The sequence below is a fragment of the Malania oleifera genome, chromosome 7 (assembly GCF_029873635.1).
Source record: "Malania oleifera isolate guangnan ecotype guangnan chromosome 7, ASM2987363v1, whole genome shotgun sequence".
NCBI classification, from domain to species: domain Eukaryota; kingdom Viridiplantae; phylum Streptophyta; class Magnoliopsida; order Santalales; family Ximeniaceae; genus Malania; species Malania oleifera.
The window spans coordinates 102,755,489-102,778,236 of record NC_080423.1 but is presented as its reverse complement, the minus strand read 5'-3'; the positions used below and the strand labels follow the sequence as shown (position 1 = coordinate 102,778,236).

Below are 22,748 nucleotides of genomic sequence, written 5' to 3'. Positions count from 1 at the left end.
TTCCACAAGAAATGGTGTCAAACCTATTCATTATTGTTCATTTATTTCACACAAATATTATAAAAATAAAAATTAGCAAAATTTTATAATTTTTTAAAAATAAAAACAAAAATTTAAAACTATTTTCTACTTGGTTTTTTGCATTGAAATGTAGCTCTTTCTCTTCCTGTTGTCAGTATAATTTGGAATGACCTTCATAACACTGATACTTAGTGGTTGTATAGTTTGAATATTTTTTTTATAGTTATTTTATCAAAAAACTTAAAAATAAAAAAGCCTTGACCCTCTGTTTCAATGCAAATAAAAACAAAATTCATGCATATGAGTTTTTAAGTGAAACTCATAATAAATGACGCCTTGTGTTTGACATATTTCTACAGGATTTTTATTGAATTATAATGTTCGAAAAATAATTTGTTTGTGAAAAATAATATGTTAGTGTACATATCTTTTGAATTCTATTTTGCAAAATTTATTTGAAAATCCAATAAATTCTAATTGAATTTGCAATGGAAGGACTTAAATAGTATGCCATTTCTTTATGTAACTTTTTCTTCAAAGAAGTATCTCTTATGTAGATCATAAGAGGAATATAAAGTGTTACGTTGCTTTACTTTTGTCTTAACTTCTCTTTCTAATGAGATATTATTGAAAGTGTTAACTCTTAAAATATGAATAGAACTTGAATTCCTTTCTTTTAAAATGCAAAAGCTATTTTATTTTTTTACGATATTTCACTCGTCTAATTTAAAGTTCTTCTACGCTACAAAAATAATATGTTTATAATATAAAGATATGTTCAGACATGGCAAACACTTGGGAGCAATTTTTTTTAGTTACTTCACTTTTTTAGGGGTAAAACAATATTCACTCTAACTCAAATCAACTTTTTTTTTTTTTCATCAAGAGGATTGTGAAGATCAGGAAAGTTAAACAAAACCTAGAAAAATGAGAATTAAGATAATATTATAGTGTATGCTATATGAATTTGAATGTAATATACTATAGTGTATGTTATCCAAATTCATATAAATTTAAATTTAAGATCCAAAACCTAAATTCCCAAACATGAGATACAGGATTCAAACCCTTCCCTTCCCTCCCCTCTCACTTTGGAGGCAAGAAGATAACTAGTGGACCCAAATGTGTAGTCACCATGAATTAGTCTTGTGCCAATGAATGAATGAATGAATGAATGAAATGATTTTCATGATCCCAGAACTATTGAAATGGTCCTGTCAAGTCATGAAAAGTTCCAAGTTCTTTTTCTTTTCCCCTTTTAGTATTCCAATGCAACAATAACAATATTTGTGCTTCAAATCTATGTTGCCTACTTGCCCATGTGAGAAAATGTGAAATTTTTCCCCTTGTATGAGCTAACATTGATTACAAGTTGTTTGATCTTGTGGTAATACCACAGCTACATGATTTTCTTCTGCGGATAGGACTTAGTGCCTGCAAGTAGCTTTGGCTCTATCCAGTATCGGTAGATGGATAAGCTCACACTTCAGTACAGAAACATGGCTAGACTTTATTTCCCCTCTGGTAAGAAGTGCCAATACCTGCATTTTGATCCTGCCATGATGCTTGCCATTGCCTATCGTGCTTCATTGCGTCATCGGCCAGCTTTTGCAGCTTCAAAAAATTTTCAGTTTGTCTGAAGAAGACTACGCCGGTGACTGTCAAGAAGAGCCCTGCCTTGCATAGGTAATTGCCTGCTTGCCCAACAACATCGAGTCCTGTTAAGGCATCCACAAAGTATGCCATGCAGAACCCCACCATTGCAGCTCGACCTGCACGATTACTCGATTTAGCAAGAGAGTTCTAAGAAAGATATTTGAAGATTGTGAAATGAGTTGAGGTTTTGAGTTCTAACCATTTAGCAGCTCAGCCTCAGGGAGATAGGATCTCTTAAGCCATGCCCACCATGGTATGATAGAGCTCTTAAAGAGCACTGGATCTTGGTTTGTTGCTGCTTCTGGACACAGTTCAAGAAACTTTCTCCTCCTTGCCTCTACAAGACCAATATATGGGATTGCGAAGTTGGAAAAAAGCTGTAATTCAGCAATTTCTCCATCTTTACTTATGTTCTTCTCTATGCAATTTAATCTTATTTGAGTTTTGCCTTCTCAGTAATCTAAGCAGGTAGGCTAGCTGTGCAGAAAATTAAAATGTGTATGTATATCCATTTGTCTAAAAAGCCTTAGGCATTATATATAAATGGGGGACTGGATATGTAGCTACCATGAGACACATAATTGTGTTTCTTTGTTTCCCTTGAACCCAATTAGTAAGTCCTAGAAGAGTTCTTTGATCATGCATCCTGAGACTCCCAACAGTTCACATGGATCGGTCAGCATTTTGTGTAGATCCATTCTTCTAGTGATGGTAATGATTTCTCATGTATAGAGAAAAATAAATAAATAAATAAAGAGAAGAAGCACACATTGATGGAAACAGCTTAAATATATAAATATATGAACTTCCCACCATATAATTTACTCACTTCTATGCTGCATTTGATAGAATGATCAAATATAATTTTCAAAATGGATTGGGAAGGCCTGTAACCTGCAACAATTACACCATCCCAATTCATCCTGCCATCCTCAACAAACATGCTTAGATCCCAGGTCCCATTTTTCCCTCGCTCATCCATAAATTTTGTGACAGAAGGTTTTGTTTCTGATTGATTGATGTGTACAGTGGCTTTCCCTTGCTGTTCTGCTACATCAAAACCTTTTTGCCCATCAATATGGAGAGTCACAGCATGGTCTGCCTGGTTTGTTCCGAATGAGCATGCAGGCTTTGCTTGAGAGAGCTGCTTCATGACGACATGATGAGACCTGCAAGCTCTTTGCAGTGAGGCTGAAATGGCTATGGAAGCCATGGCTGATCTCATGTAGTTGAATTCTTTGGTTTTTCTGTTCCTTTTCTCTTGGTGGCTGGAATGGGATATAGACAGTGGGAAAGAATCCCATGCTTTGAAATAAATAAGCTCATCCTCCCTTCTCCTGCTTCGGTCAGTAAGGTCATGGGCAAATTTTATCTGTATCTGCTATATGATCTTCTAGTATTATGAAGAGCTATTAAATTCTAGATGTGGTATGTGACAAATCAGCTGCACAGATCAGGCAAAGGTCCCCCAAAATTTGGAAATGAAAGTGTGTTGATTTTGCATTGCTAGGTGGATAAAAGATTTAGGAAAGGGAAGAAAAGAAAAATAAGGAAGAAATTCATTTTCCTTTGTATTTTCCTTCTTTATTAAATACTATCAAAAATAAAAACTTATTTAAATTAAGAAAAACTAAATATTAATGATGTGTAAAATTTAAATTTTGTTCATAAATAGGATATATATACATATATATATATATATATATATATATATTTCATTTTCTTTCTCATTTTCCTTAATAACCAAATATGAAAATGTGGTTTCCTTGATATTTTCCTTTTATTTCCCTAATATTTTCCAAGTTCCAAACGGAGTCTCAATGATTGGAGACTTACAAGTACCCTTATTTTTATTTTTTTGGGAGTTAATATCATATTTTCTCTCTTTAGAAAACAAAAAGCCAGCCAAAGATTAAAATGCAGAAAATTTTAGAAATATGATAAGGAAAAGAAAATTTGAACAATGCAGCAAAAGTTCTTAATTTGTAATAATATTTGAACAAATGTCATTCTTGATATGAGATAAAATATAATAAAATTTGATTTTTTTTTTCTCTTCTCAAATAAAATCTTGATCCAAATGAAGCATAAAAGTTTTATTTGAAAAAGAACACCAATCATCTTTGGTCATTCAGAACACCAGCTATTACCACCCATGCTTCTGAACTAATTTTGATAGATGGACAGGGATAAATTGCATCTGCTGCTCAAAGATCAAGCGGTCCAGAATGATAGTGCAAGGGGCTTTCCTGCACATAATGCATGTACAATGCACATTGCATGCTGTAAAATCACTGTAATTATATTGAGAAGAAAACACAATTCACTCAAAAGTCTTAAGACACGATGCTGATAAGAAATTTTATGACTTTTTTTTTATTATTATTAAATGAACCCCCAGGATGCATACATTAATCAGCATGAAATTTCATAAGCAAAAAAAAACTGCAACAAAAATTTAACAATAATTACTGCCTTCTTCAGCAGTGGCTAATGGCTTCTATCTGAATTGGGGAAAAAGAACAATTAATACAAGGAAAATGGTTATGCTTCCCAACCCCTTAATAGAGTGGCACGTGAAACCCGATTCACAGCCAGAGTGAAGGCTCCCATTCGGAGGTTGCAATTGTGTGTCTTGCACATGTTTTTGATTTTATGAAAAGCTCTCGTCATATACCTACGGAGCTCATCATTCACCTTCTCTTCATCCCACATAAAACCTTGAATATTCTGCAAAATTAGAAGAAGGAATGAGGGGGAAGCATTAGAAAATTTATGCATGGACTTATGAATGAGAGAATTCAAGAATGAAAAAAGAATTAAAAATGTTGTAATGGAAAAATGCATCTCTCATAAGTTTTCCAAGCAATTCACAAGCACTCTCAACTTGCAAAAATTAAGAACCACGGAATGGAAATGCATTTCTCAAGCACTTCTAAACACACTTAGTCTGAAACATACTCCTCGGAACCACACAATGTTTTTGAAAAAATATATATGAAATTTCAACAGCCACTTTCCTCCTCAAACAAGATATCTAGACATGGCCCATCATACGTACCCCAGACACTTGTTCAAGTCTTTATCAATTGGCTTAGCTCCATGATTCTCCTTAAATCTCAAAACAGAAGGACTATTATTATTTATTTGACTTGGAAGTGCACAACCCACATAAAAAGCAGTTTGAGGTTACCCAGCAAAAGAAATGAAATGCTAAGGCACTTCTACTCACACACAGATGCATAAATAATATTAATAAATATGCAGGACCTTCAACATTTATAATGGTAATGACCCCACTCTCCTTTTTTTGCAGAGAGACTCAATAATCATGGAAGAGCAATGCAACAACTCCAAATTTTAATAATCATGGAATGACTTTAAGATAAGTAGAAATAAGACATAATATATGAAATGTAATTTTAGTAATGATAGGAGGAATATTGGAGACAAAGTTAAACTTGATGATGAAGAAATAAATAGCACTTGTAGATTTCGATACCTTGGATCTATTATGCAAGCTGAAGGAGAAATTGAAGATGATGTAATGCATAGAGTTAAAGCAGGTTGGGTAAAATGGAGAAGTGCTTTAAGCTCTGTGATAGTAAAATACCCTTAAAATTGAAAAGGAAGTTTTATAGGACAACTATAAGACCAGTTATGCTATATGGATCAGAATGTTGGGCGACGAAGAAACATAATATTTAAAAAGTAAAAGTTGCCGAGATGAGAATGTTTAGATGAATGAGTGATATAACATTGAAAGATAAATTAAGGAATGGACATATTCTTGGTAAGTTAGGTGTAGCTCCTATAGAAGATAAGATAAGGAAGAGACGACTCAGATGGTATGGACACTTGCAACGTAGGCCACATAGTGCACCTGTGAGGAAGAATGACTTACTTACTGTGGGGGGCAGTTGAAGGGGTAGGGGTAGACCTAAAATAACTTGGGAGGAGATAGTGAGTAAGGATTTAATATCCTTGAATCTATCAAAAGAAATGGTCCATGATGCATAAATTGGTGGAAAAGGATATAGCCGACCCACTTAATGGGACAAAGGCTTGGTTTTATTGTTGTTGTTATTGTAATTTACTCCAGGGTCTATATCTTTTAATTTGCAAGCCGTATAAACTAGTTTTTTGTTCTCGTGTTACCTGAACCCATTCAAAATAGCTCACAGTCACACCTCCAGCATTTGCATATATATCAGGAAGTATTATAACTCCTTTCTTTGAGAGAATCTGCAGAAATAAAAACTTGCACATTAGAGAACTAGAACTTCTTTTCTTCATAGAATTCATTTGTCAATAAGGTGTCACAAAACTCCTTTTTTGTTAAATAAAATGCGATGCACCTCGTCAGCTTCTGGATCAGTAGGATGATTTGCTGCTTCTATTATGAATTTAGCCTTCACATTTCCAGCATTTTCTCTTCAGGGGGGGAAAAAAAAAAAGAAGAAATAAAGTTGAAATCAGTTGAGATACGAAAAATCAGGAACATTCAATGCATTTTCATTGCATCTAGTAGACTGAGTTTATATGCCTAATAAAATCGAATTTGAGCATACTATTTTGCTTACGATTTGATTTATAAAACAGAGAAGGCAGTACAATAGAACCCATCAAAATGAATGATGGGAAAGAAAAAGAAAAGAAACTGATACTACATGTCCAATTGAGGTTTCAGCTTTTATTCATTGAAGATTCCGTTCTCTGATCAATATATACTTCAAATCCTACATTTATTTACATATGGATTTATATCAATATGCACACACATGGATGCATATAAAATTATGTATTCATCTATATGCAGCTATGTATGGGGACATGTATGAGGGAATGAATGTATGAATGTATTATTTTATATTAACTTTATGCATAAATTTTATGCATCTAGGTTCATAATCTATAAAATGGGATATATATATATATAAGAGGGGAAAAATAAAATTTAAATTACACTAAAAACCGTAATGAATTCTTAGCAAAGCAATGCTAACCTGTTCAGAACTCCACCTAGGGCACATGGGATGAGGATATCACATTCATGTACCAGCAACTCATTTGGATCCATGGCATCTACACCGCCAAAATAATTCAAACTCCCAGTTTCTTCTTTATGCTTGATCAGAGCTGGTACATCAATGCCATTTTCATTCTTAACTGCACCTGTGATATCGCTCACTGCAATGACCTTGCCACCTCTCTCATGAACAAGTCTTGCTACCCAAGATCCCACATTTCCAAAGCCCTATATATCATTAGTAACATTTGCTGAATCAATAACCAGTTGCCTTGACCAAGGAAGCAATTTAAGGAGTGGATGGACTAAGAATCAGAAAAATAAAAAAAGAAGGCAAACTTTTTTTTTTGGGGGGTGAATGGATGCCAGATTTCACCTGGATTACAAATGTCAAACCCTTTATTGATTTTCCATATTCAGCAAGTAAAGCTTCAGTTGCAAAAACTACACCTCGCCCAGTTGCTGCTTCCCTCCCCAATGATCCACCAAGATCCTAATATCACAAATAAAAATGTGAAAGACAGGAGAAGGGGGTTATGAAATTCATCTTGAATTAAATTAATACTAGTTTAGATTCCCAAACTCGCATGCTTACTATAGGCTTTCCTGTCACAACAGCAGGTGAGTGACCGTGAAATTTAGAGTATTCGTCCAAAATCCATGCCATAGTCTGTCCAAAGTAATTTAAAAATGATAAAAAAAAAAAAAAAAGGTCATGCCTCAGCTTTGTGAAAGCAATCATGTTCGGAAGGATATAGATGAACTAAATCAAAATTAAAGGACATGACATATTCTATGGTGATTAGCAAACCTGTGCATTAGTTCCCATATCAGGAGCAGGAACATCGGTATTAACTCCAATAAGGTCATGAATTTTCTGAGTGAAGACACGGGTGAGACGTTCAAGCTCAGAATTACTTAATTCCCTTGGTGTGCATCCAATACCCCCCTTTGCTCCACCATATGGGATGTCTACTACAGCAGTCTTCCAGGTCATTAGTTGAGCCAGCGCATTTACTTCGTCAGGGTCAACCTTTAAAATGAAGGTAAAAAATTTTTCAACATGAAATCCATATGTACAGCACAATTGAAGTTTCATTCTGTTATTCCACAAGGATCAGGCAAGGAATTTCAAGTTAAACCACCCCTCATGATGAAAATCCAAAAAAAATACCCTTGAGAATTTATTTCAACTTTTAATCATATTAGCTTCTCTAAAAGTCCTTAGACGGTGCCATAAACCATGGCCTTTCTAGAGATCATAGGTTAGCTTAGAACTTAAGAGAGTGGTTAACAGTTAAAATGGCACAATATTAGCAATTCCATTTTTCACTTAAAGATATAACTTGAATAAAACTGTTGAAATATCTGTTAAGTCGCTATAAGAAGTCATATTCGCTTGATATTCAAACTTACACATTCAATGTATCTACAGGTTTTGAAGAAAACAGAAATAGAACACAACAAAACAGAATATGTTAGATGATTATCGTGGCTGGAACAATACGACAACCTGAACTACATTTTACCATATTGCACTAAATAGGGCTTATTTGGTTGCTTTATGTTTTTTTTTTCAAAAACATAAAATTTAAAAAGGACATAAAACACATTCAATACTGTCCTTGGATACTGCTTTTTTTAAAGAACACTCTCGAAAACAGGCCATTTTCAGGAAATGTTAAAAAATTGATTTCAGAATTTTCAAGAATGGCATCAACTAATAATTGAAAGAGATTAAAAAAAAGAAACAGCAGTCTTCACCAAGATCACATATTTTCCATTTCAGAAACAGGAATAATATAAAATATGAGTTTTGAATGAATATTTTGAACCATAAAAGTGGTCTTCATGAAGCAAAACAGATGCCGAGAGTAGACATTCTCTGCCAGAGTATGATCCTACATACTTTAATCTAGACATTCATGGCCAAATCAATAGATGTAGAACTCAAACCCCCAACATCACATTTAGATGCTTTCCTTCTCTAGGATGCTCTCGGATTGTGCAAAAATGATCCAAATATAATTTTATATGCAGTTTAACTGCACCAAGTAATCACTAGCAGAAAATGCCATCCATTATGTCACGGGATTAAAGACTCAACTTCAAAAATCAATGAAGCGTATCTATTATTCATTTACTTTTGTTCTTTTTATTTCTGTCAACTGTCAAGCAATTGATCCTGTATCATAAGCATTAAGAGCATGCATGCCAAAGCTGAATCACTAAACTGTGATTTACCAACCAGTCAGTAAAAAGGGGATCATTTTAAGAGTAACCAATTGTTTCAAGTTTGCACCATTATGTTTGTAAACAGTTAGTTTGCTCTCACTTCACTCATCACTGGCTCCATTTAAAATGTACTCTTGCACAATCAAATGCTATAGATAGACAAAATGGAGGCATTCTATTTTCACGGGATACCTAAAGCCTAAACTAAATCAGACCAACCACGAATCCCAAATGGCCTAAAAACCAATTAACCCAAAGACACGCACACAAACAAAAAACATACCGAAAAGCATCACACAGAGACAAATGGTATTGACCTAATGTATCCAATGAACATCTTCTTTTCCTCTTGAAAAAAAGAAATTATTTATTCATACCTCGGGATGATATCTGATCCCTCCTTTCATGGGTCCACGGGCATTATCATGTTGTATTCTGAATCCGACGTACGAGACCAAGGTCCCATCGTCCTTCGGTATGGTGCACTCCACCTGATCGAACCAATGACACAGTGAAAAATCAAATTTTTAATCGAGAAAAAAGGAGAACCGTTTTGCAGAAGCCAGAGAGTCAGCGTACCTTGATCTCCCTGAAGGGAATCAAAAGGCTCTGCTCAAGCTTTGCGTCCAAACCCAGAATGCGAGCAGCGTGGCGAAAATTACGGTTGGTGGCGGCGAGAGCATTCATGTTTGGGCAAAATAGGACTAATCAAAGAAAACCCCGAAAGAAAAGTGGAAGAAAAATTTTGGGATTGAAGGGAATTGAATGATTCTCACTTGGGAGAGATTGAATCGAATGACAGATGAATGGAGAGGTGGGAGTTGAATGGGTATATATAAGGGAGAGAGAAGAGAGTGAACAGTGTTGCTTTTTCAATAATTAATGGCTGTGCCTTGACTGGTATGAATTGGATGGATAACAACGAGAGGGAGGGAGAGAGAGAAGATGGGAAGTTGAGAAACGGCAATGTTGATTAGTCGAGCAAATTCTCCAAAGTTTCCGAAGAGGAACTCAGCTAGACTGGGGACCCACTTCGGTAAAACGCGAATTCGTATTTCCGCATCACTGTCATAAATAAACTTCCTTAACTATTATAAAATATGTTGGAAAATAAATAGGAAAGAGATAGCACTATGTCTACTCGACCCAGGGATGTGATAAAAAATTTTATTATTTTGAAAAAAATTATAATATAATTTGAAACCGACCTTATGTCTCCTCTCTCCATCTCTTCTTTTATCCTTACTATATATCTACTTACATGGAAGCATGCAATGTATGTGTGTTCCAAAAGTGATAGAGAGGGTACCCTTTTAGAGGGCAATGAGGATAGCTAAACATTTATTGGGGTTGGAAGATATGGGAGTAACATTCATATTTTTCATAACACTTTTTCTTAAATGTCACTCATATATTAACTTCTTCTGTTAAGACTTTTAATATGTTTCATTCTGATGAAATGAACTAATTTCTTGAATACTGTAGCAGACAATGCTTTGGTAAACAAATCTGTTAGATTATCAATTGATCAAATCTGCTAAACATTTATATCACCATTCTTCTAGAGTTCATGTGTATAGAAGAATTTTGAAAAGATATGTTTTGTTCTGTCACCCTTTATGTATCATTCTCTTAGTTGAATTTATACATGTAACATTGTCTTCATATAAAACTGTTGGAATAACCTTGATTGATTGAAAACCACAATTTACTTGGATATGAGAAATCTTTTATTTAAACCACCCACATTCTCTACTAGTTTCATGGATAGCTAGTATTTTAAAATGATTGGAGAATATTACTATAATTGTAACACTTCAAAAATAATTATTATAGGAGGATGTAGTGATTCAAAAAAAAATATTTAAGATTAATTATTAATTAATTAGTTATTATTAAATTGAATTAATAAAATTAAGTAATATGGTGGTTATATATATATAAAAGTATATAATATAATATCATTATTATATATATTAAAGTAAAGTGAAAACAAGAAGCTTCTCAAGCTTCCTGATTTCAATTCAATTGAAATCAGAGAATGCCTCCCCTAGCGTGATTCTCGCCAACTCTCTCTCTCTCTCTCTCTCTCTCTTAACTCTCTTTCACTCTCCTTACGTTCTCCCACTCTCTCTTTTTAATTTCTTCTCCAATATTCGGTCGATCGAAAAATGGAAAATACCACTGGGTTCCTATCTCGGCCACCAACACTTTAACGAGAGTGGATTCATGATTAGGGCGTCATAGGCACCACTCCTGAGGTAAGGTAAACTCTTACTCTCTTCTCAATTTTCTTTAAATCTTTAGTCAAATCGACGATTAGACATTACCACGGGATCCTAGCTCCGATTCTTGTCATTTTAATCGGTGCAGATTTTTAATTTAGATTTCCTAGGCACCACTCCAAGTCTATGGTAAGATAGTAGAATTATATCCGTTAATTATTTTTAAAGTTTAGTTAGTATTGGGAGTGTGTGGGCCTAGAAAATGTTAAAATAATTTTAATTATAGGTTTGATTTAATTGAACTAGGGAAAATGTGATTTTAGAGTTTTAAGTTCTGAACGTCGCAGGCATGGATCTAGGGATTTTAACAAACCTCTCAGTAAGCAAGTAAGGGAAATAAATTATAACAGTTATTTTAGAAATTACTGGTTGAGTAAATATGTGAAAATGTAATTATAATATTTTCCCTGTAAATATTGTATTGTAAATATCAGACGAAATTGTGTGGCATGAGGAATGCGAATAATATTTTATATTGGGATTGTGACAAAATGGAATATATATATATATATATATATATATATATATATTGTTGGTCTTACAAGATTTAAAATCTTATTATCTTATTTTGATGCTAACAAACAAGTGAAATTTAACATATTTGTGTAAATAATGTTGTCTCAGGGCTCATATATGAGATTTTGATATATGAGCATGATATAGGAAAATATTTTTTAAATGATGCTTATTGAAAGGGGGAGCCTTTTTAAGGCTTACTCAAATTTTTGCTCCTTATTTGTCATCATCAAAAAGAGGGAGATTGTTGGCCTTATAAGGCTTAAAATCTTATTATCTTATTTTGATGCTAACAAATAAGACAAACAAGTGAAATTTAACGTATTTGTGTGAGCAATGTTATTTTAGGGCTTATATATGAGAAAGTAAGGTCAAAGTGCTCACAAGGATCAAATGAAACTTAAAAGAGTTAAAGCATGGATTTAAAGATGATATATTAAACCTTGAAGAATATGAAGACATGAATGAGTTGTTGAAAGCCAAGAAATATTAAAGTCAAAAGAGCCAAAGAAAGACAAAGTGAGAAAGCTCAAAGAATATGAAAGCTTGAAGAAAAGATGGAATCAATCCAAGGACAAAGCATGAAGACTCAAGAACCTAGAATGAGAAAAGTCTTAGAAGTCTTTATGTAAGTACTTTAATGTTTAAATATCGTTTGAAATATTATGAAACTCTTAAGTTAACTTCTTGGACCTATATACCTTTTAAAATACTTGAAAGATATTTTTATAAGGTCAAAAATTATTTTAAAAAGTTTAGAATCATTTTTGGAATGAAAAATACCAAAAAGAGTTTTTCCAAATGATGTCAAACTTCAAAAGCAAAAAGAATGAGAATGATTTCAAGCATGGCATATAAAGTTTTTAGGAAATCCATTGTAAGTATTTCAAAGTTAAATATCGATTGAAATATGTTTTGAATCTTTTCTAGGAGATTATGAGGACTTAAAAACCTATTTAGGATTATTAAAACAAGTTTTGAATAAGAGAGCAGATCATTTTTTATGGAAAATGTTTTCAGCAGCTTTTTGTTTGTTCAGATGACTGAACTCTCTGTTCAAATGTCTGAAGAATTACTTCAGACGTCTGAAGAATAAGCTCAGACGTTTGAAGATTTTCTGGGAAGAAATAGAAACAGGTAGTAGCTATTCAGATGACTGAACCTGGACTTCGGTCGTCTGGACTCGACTCTTTGGTCGTCTGAACCCTATCTTCGGTCATCTGACCCTGTGTCCAGTTCAATTTTTAAAGGGTCTCAAGAACTTCAAATGAATGAACTCGACTCTTCAGTCATCTGAACACTATTAACCGGCATATTTTTCAGAAGTTTTTAAATTCAAACTTATATTGCTTGGGCTCCAAACTTTCTAAAAACTTAGGAAATTATCTAAGGAAACTTTAGCAACAAGGAAACAAGTTTGAAAGCTTATAAATTCATGGTTTTTTTTTATTTGCAAAATCATGTATTTATAGGCTTTCAAACTTGTTTCCTTGCTGCTATAGTTTCCTTAGATAATTTCGCAAGTTTTAGAAAGTTTGGTGCCAAAGCAATACAAGTTTGAATTTAAAAACTTTTGAAAAATATGCCCGTTAACAGTGTTTAGATGACTGAAGAGTCGAGTTCAATCATCTGAAGTTCCTGAGATCCTTTAAAAAATAAACTGGACACAGGGTCAGATGACCGAAGATAGGGTTCAGACGACCGAAGAGTCGAGTTCAGATGACCGAAGTCCAGGTTCAATCATCTGAACAGCTACTGCCTATTTCTGTTTTTTCCTAGAAAATCTTTAGACGTCTGAGCTTATTCTTCAAACGTCTGAAGTAATTCTTCAGACATCTGAACAGAGAGTTCAGTCATCTGAACAAACAAAAAGCTGTTGAAAACATTTTCCATAAAAAATGATTTGCTCTCTTAATCAAAACTTGTTTTAATAATCCTAAATAGGTTTTTAAGTCCTCATAATCTCTTGGAAAAGATTCAAAACATATTTCAATCGATATTTAACTTTGAAATACTTATAATGGATTTCCTAAAAACTTTATATGTCATGCTTGAAATTATTCTCATTCTTTTAGCTTTTGAAGTTTGACATCATTTGGAAAAACTCTTTTTGGTGTTTTTCATTCCAAAAATGATTCTAACCTTTTTAAAATAATTTTTGACCTTATAAAAATATTTTCCAAGTATTTTAAAAGGTATCTAGGTCCAAGAAGTTAACTTAAGAGCTTCATAATATTTCAAACGATATTTAAACATTAAAGTACTTACATAAAGACTTCTAAGACTTTTCTCATTCTAGGTTCTTGAGTCTTCATGCTTTGTCCTTAGATTGAGTCCGTCTTTTCTTCAAGCTTTCGTATTCTTTGAGCTTTCTCACTTCGCCTTTCTTTGACTCTTTTGACTTTAATATTCCCTGGCTTTCAACAACTCATTCATGTCCTCATATTCTTCAAGGTTTAATATATCATCTTTAAATCCATAGTTTGACTCTTTTAAGCTTCATTTGATCCTTATGATCACTTTGACCTTGCTTTCTCATATATGAGCCCTGAAATAACATTACTCACACAAATACGTTAAATTCCACTTGGTTGTTAGGATCAAAACAAGATAATAAGATTTTAAGCCTTATAAGACCAACAATCTCCCTCTTTTTGATGATGACAAATAAGGAGCAAAAATTTGAGTAAACCTTAAAAAGGCTCCCCCTTTCATAGCTTCATTTAAAAAATATTTTCCTGTATCATGCTCATATATCAAAATCTCATATATGAGCCCTAAGACAACATTACTCACACAAATATGTTAAATTCCACTTGTTTGTTAGCATTAAAACAAGATAATAAGATTTTAAGCCTTATAAGGCCAACAATGTCCCCCTTTTTGATGATGACAAATAAGGAGCAAAAAATTGAGTAAGCCTTAAAAAGGCTCCCTCTTTCAATAAGCATCATTTAAAAAATATTTTCACGTATCATGCTCATATATCAAAATCACATTATTTAATATCAATATCGATCAACATCAAGTACTTATCCTCCTTTTGATATATATATATCATGCTTATAAATTATTAATATCATGCTCAATTTTTGCTGCCTAAAACTTCTCCCCCATTTGACATCGATAAAAAAAAGTAAGACTTTAGGTACTAAGGTTATGAGCAATCATAAAAAGTATAGTACTTTAAACTTTAGCATGCATAATAATTCATGATACCGATTATTTATTCCATGATTCCAATTTAATAATTAGGGAAGAACCATAATACAAGCAATAAGTCATAATACTCCCCTTGAATTTAATACATTTAGATTTAATACCAATTATGCTTTTATTATCCATGCTTCATATATTGATTTATATCCTGTATGTTCTCATGAACACAATCATTGAATACCAATATCATGTTAACATCATCAATGCTTATAATTCTTAAATATCAATTTGTGATACCAATTGAGTCTTTTGCATTGTGATACCAATTAAAATTTTTAAAATGTGATACCAAAAAAAAAACTTTATAGATACCAAAGCTAATATTGTAACGACCCGAAGAATAATGGTATTTAAATAATAAAAGAAAGGGAAATGAAAATCGGAAACAGAAGGAGGCAGTCGACTTCGTTTGCGTTCGTCGACGACAATTGCATTTTGGAAAGGATAAATCCCAAGGAATTTTTTGGCTCCTTGTCGACGAGGGTATAATAGGAGCTCATCGACGAGGGTTGGATTTCGTCAACGAACTTTCTACAGGACTCGTCGATGAGGTGACGTGACTCGTCGACGAAGGCCACAGTTTAAATAGGCCTAAAATTCATTTTTTTTTGCCAAAATTTTTTATGTAGCACTTCTCTCTCTTACCCTTCGGTTCCTCCTCTTTCTCTCTTCGATTTCTGGCCGGATTTTCGCCAATTCGAGGATCTGAAGCCACCACGACGCTCCTGGGAAAGTTCTCTGTAAGTTTGCTGGAGCGGATCATCGGTGGGGCTGAGTTGGAAACCATCCCAAATCTAGGGTAAGACTTTCTTCTTAGTATTTGGTTATTTAACAGTTGTAGAAAGTATTATACGCTTGGAAATAGTGAACTTTAGTTTTGGGAAATTCCGTTTTCAGGGTGTTGAACGGGGAACCCTGTGGGTGTGGGACAGATTTTCTTAAGGGTTTTTCAGGAATCAGGTAAGAAGATAAACTAATCTAGTATTTTATGAAAAATATGTATATTGTTATAGCATTTGATTTCAAGAAAATAAATATATTTATATTTGGGAAAATACTGTTAAAAATGATGGTATGTTGAATATGCAAAAAACCTGTTAGTGTGGCATGAGTAAAAATTGTTATGAAATACTATTTTTTTGGAATGTGTTAATGATACGGATTTTTATAATGAAAAATCGGCGTACGGGCCGAGATTTTTATATGTTTGTTCGGCGTACGGGTTGTGTTATGTGTATGGTTTGCCAGCGTACGGGCTGAGCTATGGATATATTGTAACGTCCCTCAATTTCTTAACATAAAATATCACATAATAAATAAAATGGTCAACCCGAACCCGTGGGTAGCGGGGACACCTGTCAAACACAGCGGAAAACCTAGCAGCAGTAAACATAAAATCTCAAACATCCAATCATAAAACATAATACCAGAGCATTCTTTACATCCTCATATACATCAAAATATCTCTAGGGTCAAACACAAAATAACTCTGATCCTATTACAAAATCTTACCCTTCTCACAGGGTAATCTCACTAGCTCAACGGCGGCCCTGACCTGCCGGTCTTTCAGGGGCTCTTGAAAAATTAATTAAGTTTGGGGGTGAGACACTTTTCAGTAAGGGAAAATAAACTAAATACAGCTGTGTGGTAACATGAATATTTAATGCATTTGTACGTATACAATACATTTCATAATTCTATAAACATAATCATATCGTACTGGGTAAACATACATTTTCACATCTGTTAATAAATCATATCATACATAAAATTATCTGTTATAACTGTAGTACTGAAAACAAACCCAGGATGACTAGCTAGCTAGTGTCATGTATTACCCCCCATGACGGGTAGTGCAGCCCGAAGGCGGGACCCGACAATGGCTGGCCGACCACTGCCGAATCAAATATGTCTGTAAGTATGATGAGCTTGCCACACCCTGGTCCGGACTACCAGGTGGACGTCCACACTCTACTGAAAGCCACATCGACTATCCATCTCCCATCCCCTCGTGGGACGGTAGCACTAATAAGGCCTCGTGCCAAAATGAACCCATAGCTACGGTACCGAGCTCCTGGTCTGAACTAAACTAACATCTTGGTTGTGAAAACAAATAATACATGATCACACGTAACATCATTATGGCCTCATGCCGAAAACATAGATACGGCCTCGCGCCAAAATCATACATATGGCCTCGCGCCAAAATCATAGTAAGTATGGCCTCGCGCCAATAATATAAATACGGCCTCGTGCTGATAGCATAAATACGACCTCGTGCCGATAACATAAATACATGGCCTTGTGCCAATAACATAAATACGGCCTCGTGCCGATAACATAAATATATGGCCTCGCGCCAAAATTGTTTCAGACATATATATACTGAAAATACATCATTTATCACATAATCGTCAAAACCATTACAACATAACTCATATTTTCATAATACCTGAAATCATGCTTGGTTCGTAAAATCTTTCACATCATAATACATTTCACATAAAATAATATTCATGCCATACATATGCTGTTAAAAGTCATACTTCATATTCTAAAATCGTGAATTCCTTACATTTCATACATACATATACATTTTAATCATCATAACAGTATTTTCCCAATCGTACATTTCATTTGTAATACACAATATAACATATGCTTTTCTGAAAATAAATTTACTCATAATCAATAATAATTTATATGGAAAACAACTACTTTAGTTTATTCCCTTACCTGGCTATTGAGAAATTCCTTAGAACCCAAATCCTACACCCTTAGCGCCCGAAATTCAACTCCTGAAATTTACATTTTTTCCCAGATTAATTAATCTATTTCTCCAAAATAATACTCATCTAGCCTTCCTTAGGCTCCGTATACCTCAAATTAATATTTAAACTATTATTTAACATCCCCACTTAATTTTCCAAATTTTGCCTGCGGGTCCCAAAATTAGACCCGTGGCACTCACCCGGGCCCTAAATTTCAGAAATCCTACTTCAGTCTCAGATGTTTAATATTTTATCATTTCTAAATTAATGCTAATTAATTAAAAATAAGCCCCTTAATAATTGCCGCACCCCAAATTTGGGATTTTGGCCCGACACCCCCACGAGAATTCCGTCCCACTAGACTTGTAGAGAATCATCCCTAGATTCTCGTGGTGGTGTCCGTTCGTCAATTGAGCTTATATTTTGTAAGAAATTAAAGAAAAAGGAAAAAATGGCTTACCCCAGGGAATATGCCTTTGCCGCTCCTACCACCGATCCGCTCCAGTAGAAATGACAGCAGCGGCGAATGGAGTCCAGTGGTATCTTCAGATTTTCGATCGAGTGAAAATTCGTGACGAAATCGAGGAAAGAGGGAGAGAGAACGTGAGGAGAGAGAGAGAGAGAGATTGCAGGTTGCAGGAGAATAAGAAAAGAAAAGAAAAGAAAAGAATGAAGAAGAAGAAGAAGAACAAGAAGAAGAAGATATCTCGGGGGGGGGGGGGGGCGGCCCCGCGGCGTGAATTAATTTAGGCATCATCCTGAAGCTTCTTTGAAGCTTCAGGTGGTTAACATATATATATATATATATAATAATAATAATAATAATAATAATAAATATATATTTAATTAATATTAATAATAATATATTTTATTAATAAAATAAAAATAAATTTTAATTAATTTTAATTTTTTTTCTTTTAAATTCGATTAATTATTTTTATTATTATTATTATTATTATTATTATTATTATTATTATTATTATTATTATTATTATTATTATTTTGGAAATCAATTCTCTAATCTTTTATATCTCTTTTTGGGGTTTTTACATATATTTTGCCGGCGTACAGGTCGTGCTATGGATGCGATTTGCCAGCGTATGGGCTGTGCTATAATATGATTTGCCAGTGTACGGGCAAAGCTATAGATGTGATTTGCCAGTATATGGGCTGTGCTATGATTTACCGGAGGACAGGCCGAACTATGGTAAATGTGTAATACCGGCGTACGGGCCAATGATTTTTATGATATACGTATATATGCAAAATGACATGATTGATTTGATAATTAATTATATGAAATATCAATGTATCACAGTTTCAGTATATGTTATATGATATTAGAACCTGGTTGGCTTGGTCTAGGCTAGCACTTGCACGGTACTATTGCTATGTGTCCATAGTCATCATGATCATGATATCTGTGTTAACGCTGCTGTATAGAGTGGTGTGAGATTGGATGGTCGATATGGTTTTTAAGAAGTGTGTGAGTGCCCCTGGTGTATGGACTAGGTTTGGCAGACCCATCAGACTTATAAACTGTACTTTTGACTTGGTAGTGGTTGGCCAACCATTGCCAAATCCCGCCTTCGGGCCACACAACCCACTCATGTGGGGGTAATATATGACAACAACCAGTTAACCTACTAGGAATGTTTTTGTATTATTATTATATGAGATGAAATATGTTTATGAAAATGTAGTATGTTCTACCATGTTTTGATGATATATATGTTTTCCCAGATTTGACAAACAATTACTAAATATAATTTGTATGGTATATGTACAGTACAGAATACTCATGTTGTCACACACTGGTATTAGTTTATTTCCCTTACTGAGAGGTGTCTCACCCCAAAATTCTATAAACTTTTCAGGAGCCCCTGATAGAAGAGCGGGGAAAGCCCCGTTGATCTAGTGTTGTTTATCTGCCCTCTTGGAAGGGTAAGTTTTAGTAGGGACAATTGGATTTTGTGAGAAATGTCCCTAGATTTTGTTTTTGGGATGTATATACTGAAATACAGTAGATATAGTGACTATGGTATTTATGGTATTGCATTGGATGTTTTCGTATTTATGATAATGTGATTGTATGTTTCCTGTTGCCTAGGCTTTCGTTGTATGTTCTAATGTATCCCTCGTACCCATGGGTCCAAGTGGATTATGATCTGCTAAGATGTGGGATATTGAATTTATTATATTAAAAAAAATGTGAAAATTAAGCAGGTCGTCACAAATATCATATCATGCATAGTTCATGGATATAAAAAATATCATTCATAACTCATGGATACCAATATAAAGAGCAGCACAAGACAAATTTATCCACTTGATTCATTATTAGCATGCATAGTCAAAAATTAATTTTATATCAAGAATCATGCTCATGCTCAATAATCTCATGCTCAAACTCTATTCTTCTTATATCAAGATTTAGCTTCATAATCATGCTCAAGTTTGCAATATAATGAGCCATAAATTATCAAAATAAGTCAAATCAAGTCAAGTCATACTCATGTAGCATATAGCATATCAACACATCACATAAGCAGGAAGCTTATCATATAGGCATGTAGGTTTTCATTCTCAAATATCTTCTTCTTAATCAAGGTACTTAAGTAATAAGCTCAATTTGATTATTTCTTAATATTTTCTTAATTTAAGCGTTGTAAAGAATCATCCTATGATTTTGAACCAACAATGCTATTTTCTTAATGTTTGTATGAAGTTATTATTTCAATTTTGGTACCTATACCTTCTTGAGTCCAGTTGATTTGTCAAGAGATGTTTCTTTTATCTTCCATACTTGTTTTGTTTTAACATCTTTTCTCTTAAATGGACATTCAAATTTTATATGCCCCTTTTTCTTACATTGATAGCATATGATGTTAGTGTAGGCATTAGAAGACGTGTTTGCATAATCTTTGGATCCTTTTAAGAAATATCCCATGCACAGACTCTTTTTCTTTTTATTTTCAACTCCATTGAAACCAATGCCTTCTTTGTTTAATGACATTCTTTGTGGCCAATCATCTTATCAAGGTTTTCCTTTCCTTTTGTAAAGTTGTAAATAATTTTATCTTTATCTTTGATTTGATTCTTGAGATCATTTAACTCTATGTCTTTCTTGTTATCAACCTTCTTTAATGATTTCTCTAGCTCTAGAGATAATTTTCTTATTCTATCCTCTAATCCAGAAATATACATATCTTTCTCATATATCGTAGAGGATAGAGATCGAAGGTCTTCTATCATTTGTTCATTCTTACTTTCTAATTTCTTGATTTTCAAGTTTTCTTTTTCAGCAAGATTTTCTATTTCTTTCATTGTTGATTCATACTTATGTTCTAATTGCTTGAGTTTTGAGTCTTTATCTCTTTCAGCATTCTTTAAGAATTCTAACTCTTTCATAAACTTTCATTCTTATTCTTCAATGAGGTGTTTTGTTTATTTGCTTTCATCAGCATCTTATGTACTTTGAATAGATCATTTTGAAGTTGATCATAAGATGACATACTCTCATCAGTTGATCATCACTACAAGAATTATTTGAAGATTTAGTTGAGGAGCCTTCTTCGTTATCCCATGCCATAAAGCACGTGTAAGCAACCTCTTAGTCGCTTGATTCATATTCTGAACTACTTGTACTATCCCAAGTAGTGGCTTTCATGGCCTTTTTGTTTTTCTTCTTAGACTCTTTATTTAGTAGTGGACATTTCGGTTTTATATGTCCGACTTTATTGCAATTATAGCATGTAGGAGTTTTATTTATAGATTTCTTACGAACTTCTTCTTCTTCATCTGATTCAAATTTGGATTTTCTTTTGAATTTATTTTTCCTTCTTAGAATCTTTGCTAGCTTTTTAGATATGAGGCTACTTCATCTTCATCTATTTCACTACTTGAGTTGTCTTTTAAGACTTTGAAGGCTATTGATTCTTGGGTTTTGGTTTTTTCATTTTTTTCATTTATTGCCATTTCATATGTAAGGAGAGAACCTATAAAAGAAGTAGTTTTCAGATTTCTTCCTTCCGTTATAGTAGTAGCTTTTGGTTCCCATTTAGATGGCAGCCCTCTAAGAATTTTCCTTATCATCTTATAAGTACTGTGGTTTTTCCTAGTACATTTAAGGAATTGATTATGTGAGTGAACCTAGTAAACATATTAGTTATGGATTCATCCGGGTTCATCCTAAAGGCTTCATATTCACTCGTGAGCATATCGATCCTATTATCCCTAATATCTATAGTGCCTTCACATGTTACTTCTAGTTTGTCTCATATCTCCTTAGCTGATTTGTAAGCCATTACTCTATTAAATTTATTGGCATCTAAAGCACAATATAAGGCATTCATGGCGTTAGAGTTAATTTGCAACATCTTATAATCTAAGTCTGTTATATCATTTTTCTCCTTGGGAACTTGTTTTCCATCGACTAGTTTAAAAGGAATTTGGTCACCTTCCATGACAACCTCTCAAACTTTCCAATTCATAGTTTGAAGATAGATTTGTATTCTTTTTTTCCAGAAAGTATAGTTCAAACCACAAAAGATTGGTGGCCTAGTTAAAGATTGTCCCTCTCCAAAGGGAGCTACGCCTAAGTGAGCCATTTAGATCTTTTTATAGCTACTAGTTAAGAATCGCTACAACCCCTCTCTGATACCAATTGAAATTAGGAATAGCTTCCCAAGAGGAGGGGGGGGGGGTGGAGGTGAATTGGACTTTTAAAAAATTTCTTTTAATTCCTTTTTAGAATTCTTAAACTTATTTTATTTCTTTTAACCAATTTGTGACTTGATTGTTTAATTTGTTAAGCACTCAAGAACTTAGTTTCTTTATTTAATCCTTAACCATACAAACATCCAATCATTCAATCAAACCAATCAACTATAATTAGAAAGCAAACAACCAAGCCAATACACAACACTTATGTAATATAAAAACTCAAGATGGTTGTTTGTTTATATTAGCCAAATTTGAACTAAGCCTTGTATAAATGAATTTGCTTCTTCAATA

General features: G+C 33.6%; 2 protein-coding genes across 2 annotated transcripts; both read right to left on the bottom strand.

Moving 5' to 3' along the window:
- Window positions 1-1,136: 1,136 nt before the first annotated feature.
- On the bottom strand, window positions 1,137-3,926 carry LOC131159782 (light-harvesting complex-like protein 3 isotype 1, chloroplastic). Its single transcript, XM_058114950.1, has 3 exons — window positions 2,507-3,926; window positions 1,877-2,014; window positions 1,137-1,793 (listed from the first exon to the last, which is right to left on the bottom strand). The coding sequence occupies exons 1-3, from the start codon at window positions 2,517-2,519 to the stop codon at window positions 1,525-1,527; spliced, it is 420 nt and encodes a 139-aa protein (XP_057970933.1). The 5' UTR covers window positions 2,520-3,926; the 3' UTR covers window positions 1,137-1,524.
- Window positions 3,927-4,027: 101 nt separating this feature from the next.
- Window positions 4,028-10,002, bottom strand: LOC131159781 (glutamate dehydrogenase 2). The gene is made up of 9 exons (XM_058114949.1): window positions 9,521-10,002; window positions 9,319-9,432; window positions 7,518-7,739; window positions 7,302-7,376; window positions 7,083-7,199; window positions 6,684-6,934; window positions 6,036-6,111; window positions 5,836-5,922; window positions 4,028-4,407 (listed from the first exon to the last, which is right to left on the bottom strand). Exons 1-9 carry the CDS (start codon window positions 9,626-9,628, stop codon window positions 4,222-4,224), a joined length of 1,236 nt encoding a protein of 411 aa, XP_057970932.1. The 5' UTR covers window positions 9,629-10,002; the 3' UTR covers window positions 4,028-4,221.
- Between the last annotated feature and the right edge of the window lie 12,746 nt (window positions 10,003-22,748).

What these genes read in the sequence shown, in the direction of transcription:
- LOC131159782 (XM_058114950.1), bottom strand. An exon ending in TGAGGCTGAGCTGCTAAATG is followed by an intron (nt 1,794 to 1,876) that starts GTTAGAACTCAA and finishes GTAATCGTGCAG; the next exon opens with GTCGAGCTGCAATGGTGGGG.
- LOC131159781 (XM_058114949.1), bottom strand. Translation starts at nt 9,628, where the DNA reads ATGAATGCTCTCGCCGCCACCAACCGTAATTTTCGCCACGCTGCTCGC. An exon ending in TTCCCTTCAGGGAGATCAAG is followed by an intron (nt 9,433 to 9,520) that starts GTACGCTGACTC and finishes TGGTTCGATCAG; the next exon opens with GTGGAGTGCACCATACCGAA. An exon ending in GGATCAGATATCATCCCGAG is followed by an intron (nt 7,740 to 9,318) that starts GTATGAATAAAT and finishes TTCATTTTAAAG; the next exon opens with GTTGACCCTGACGAAGTAAA.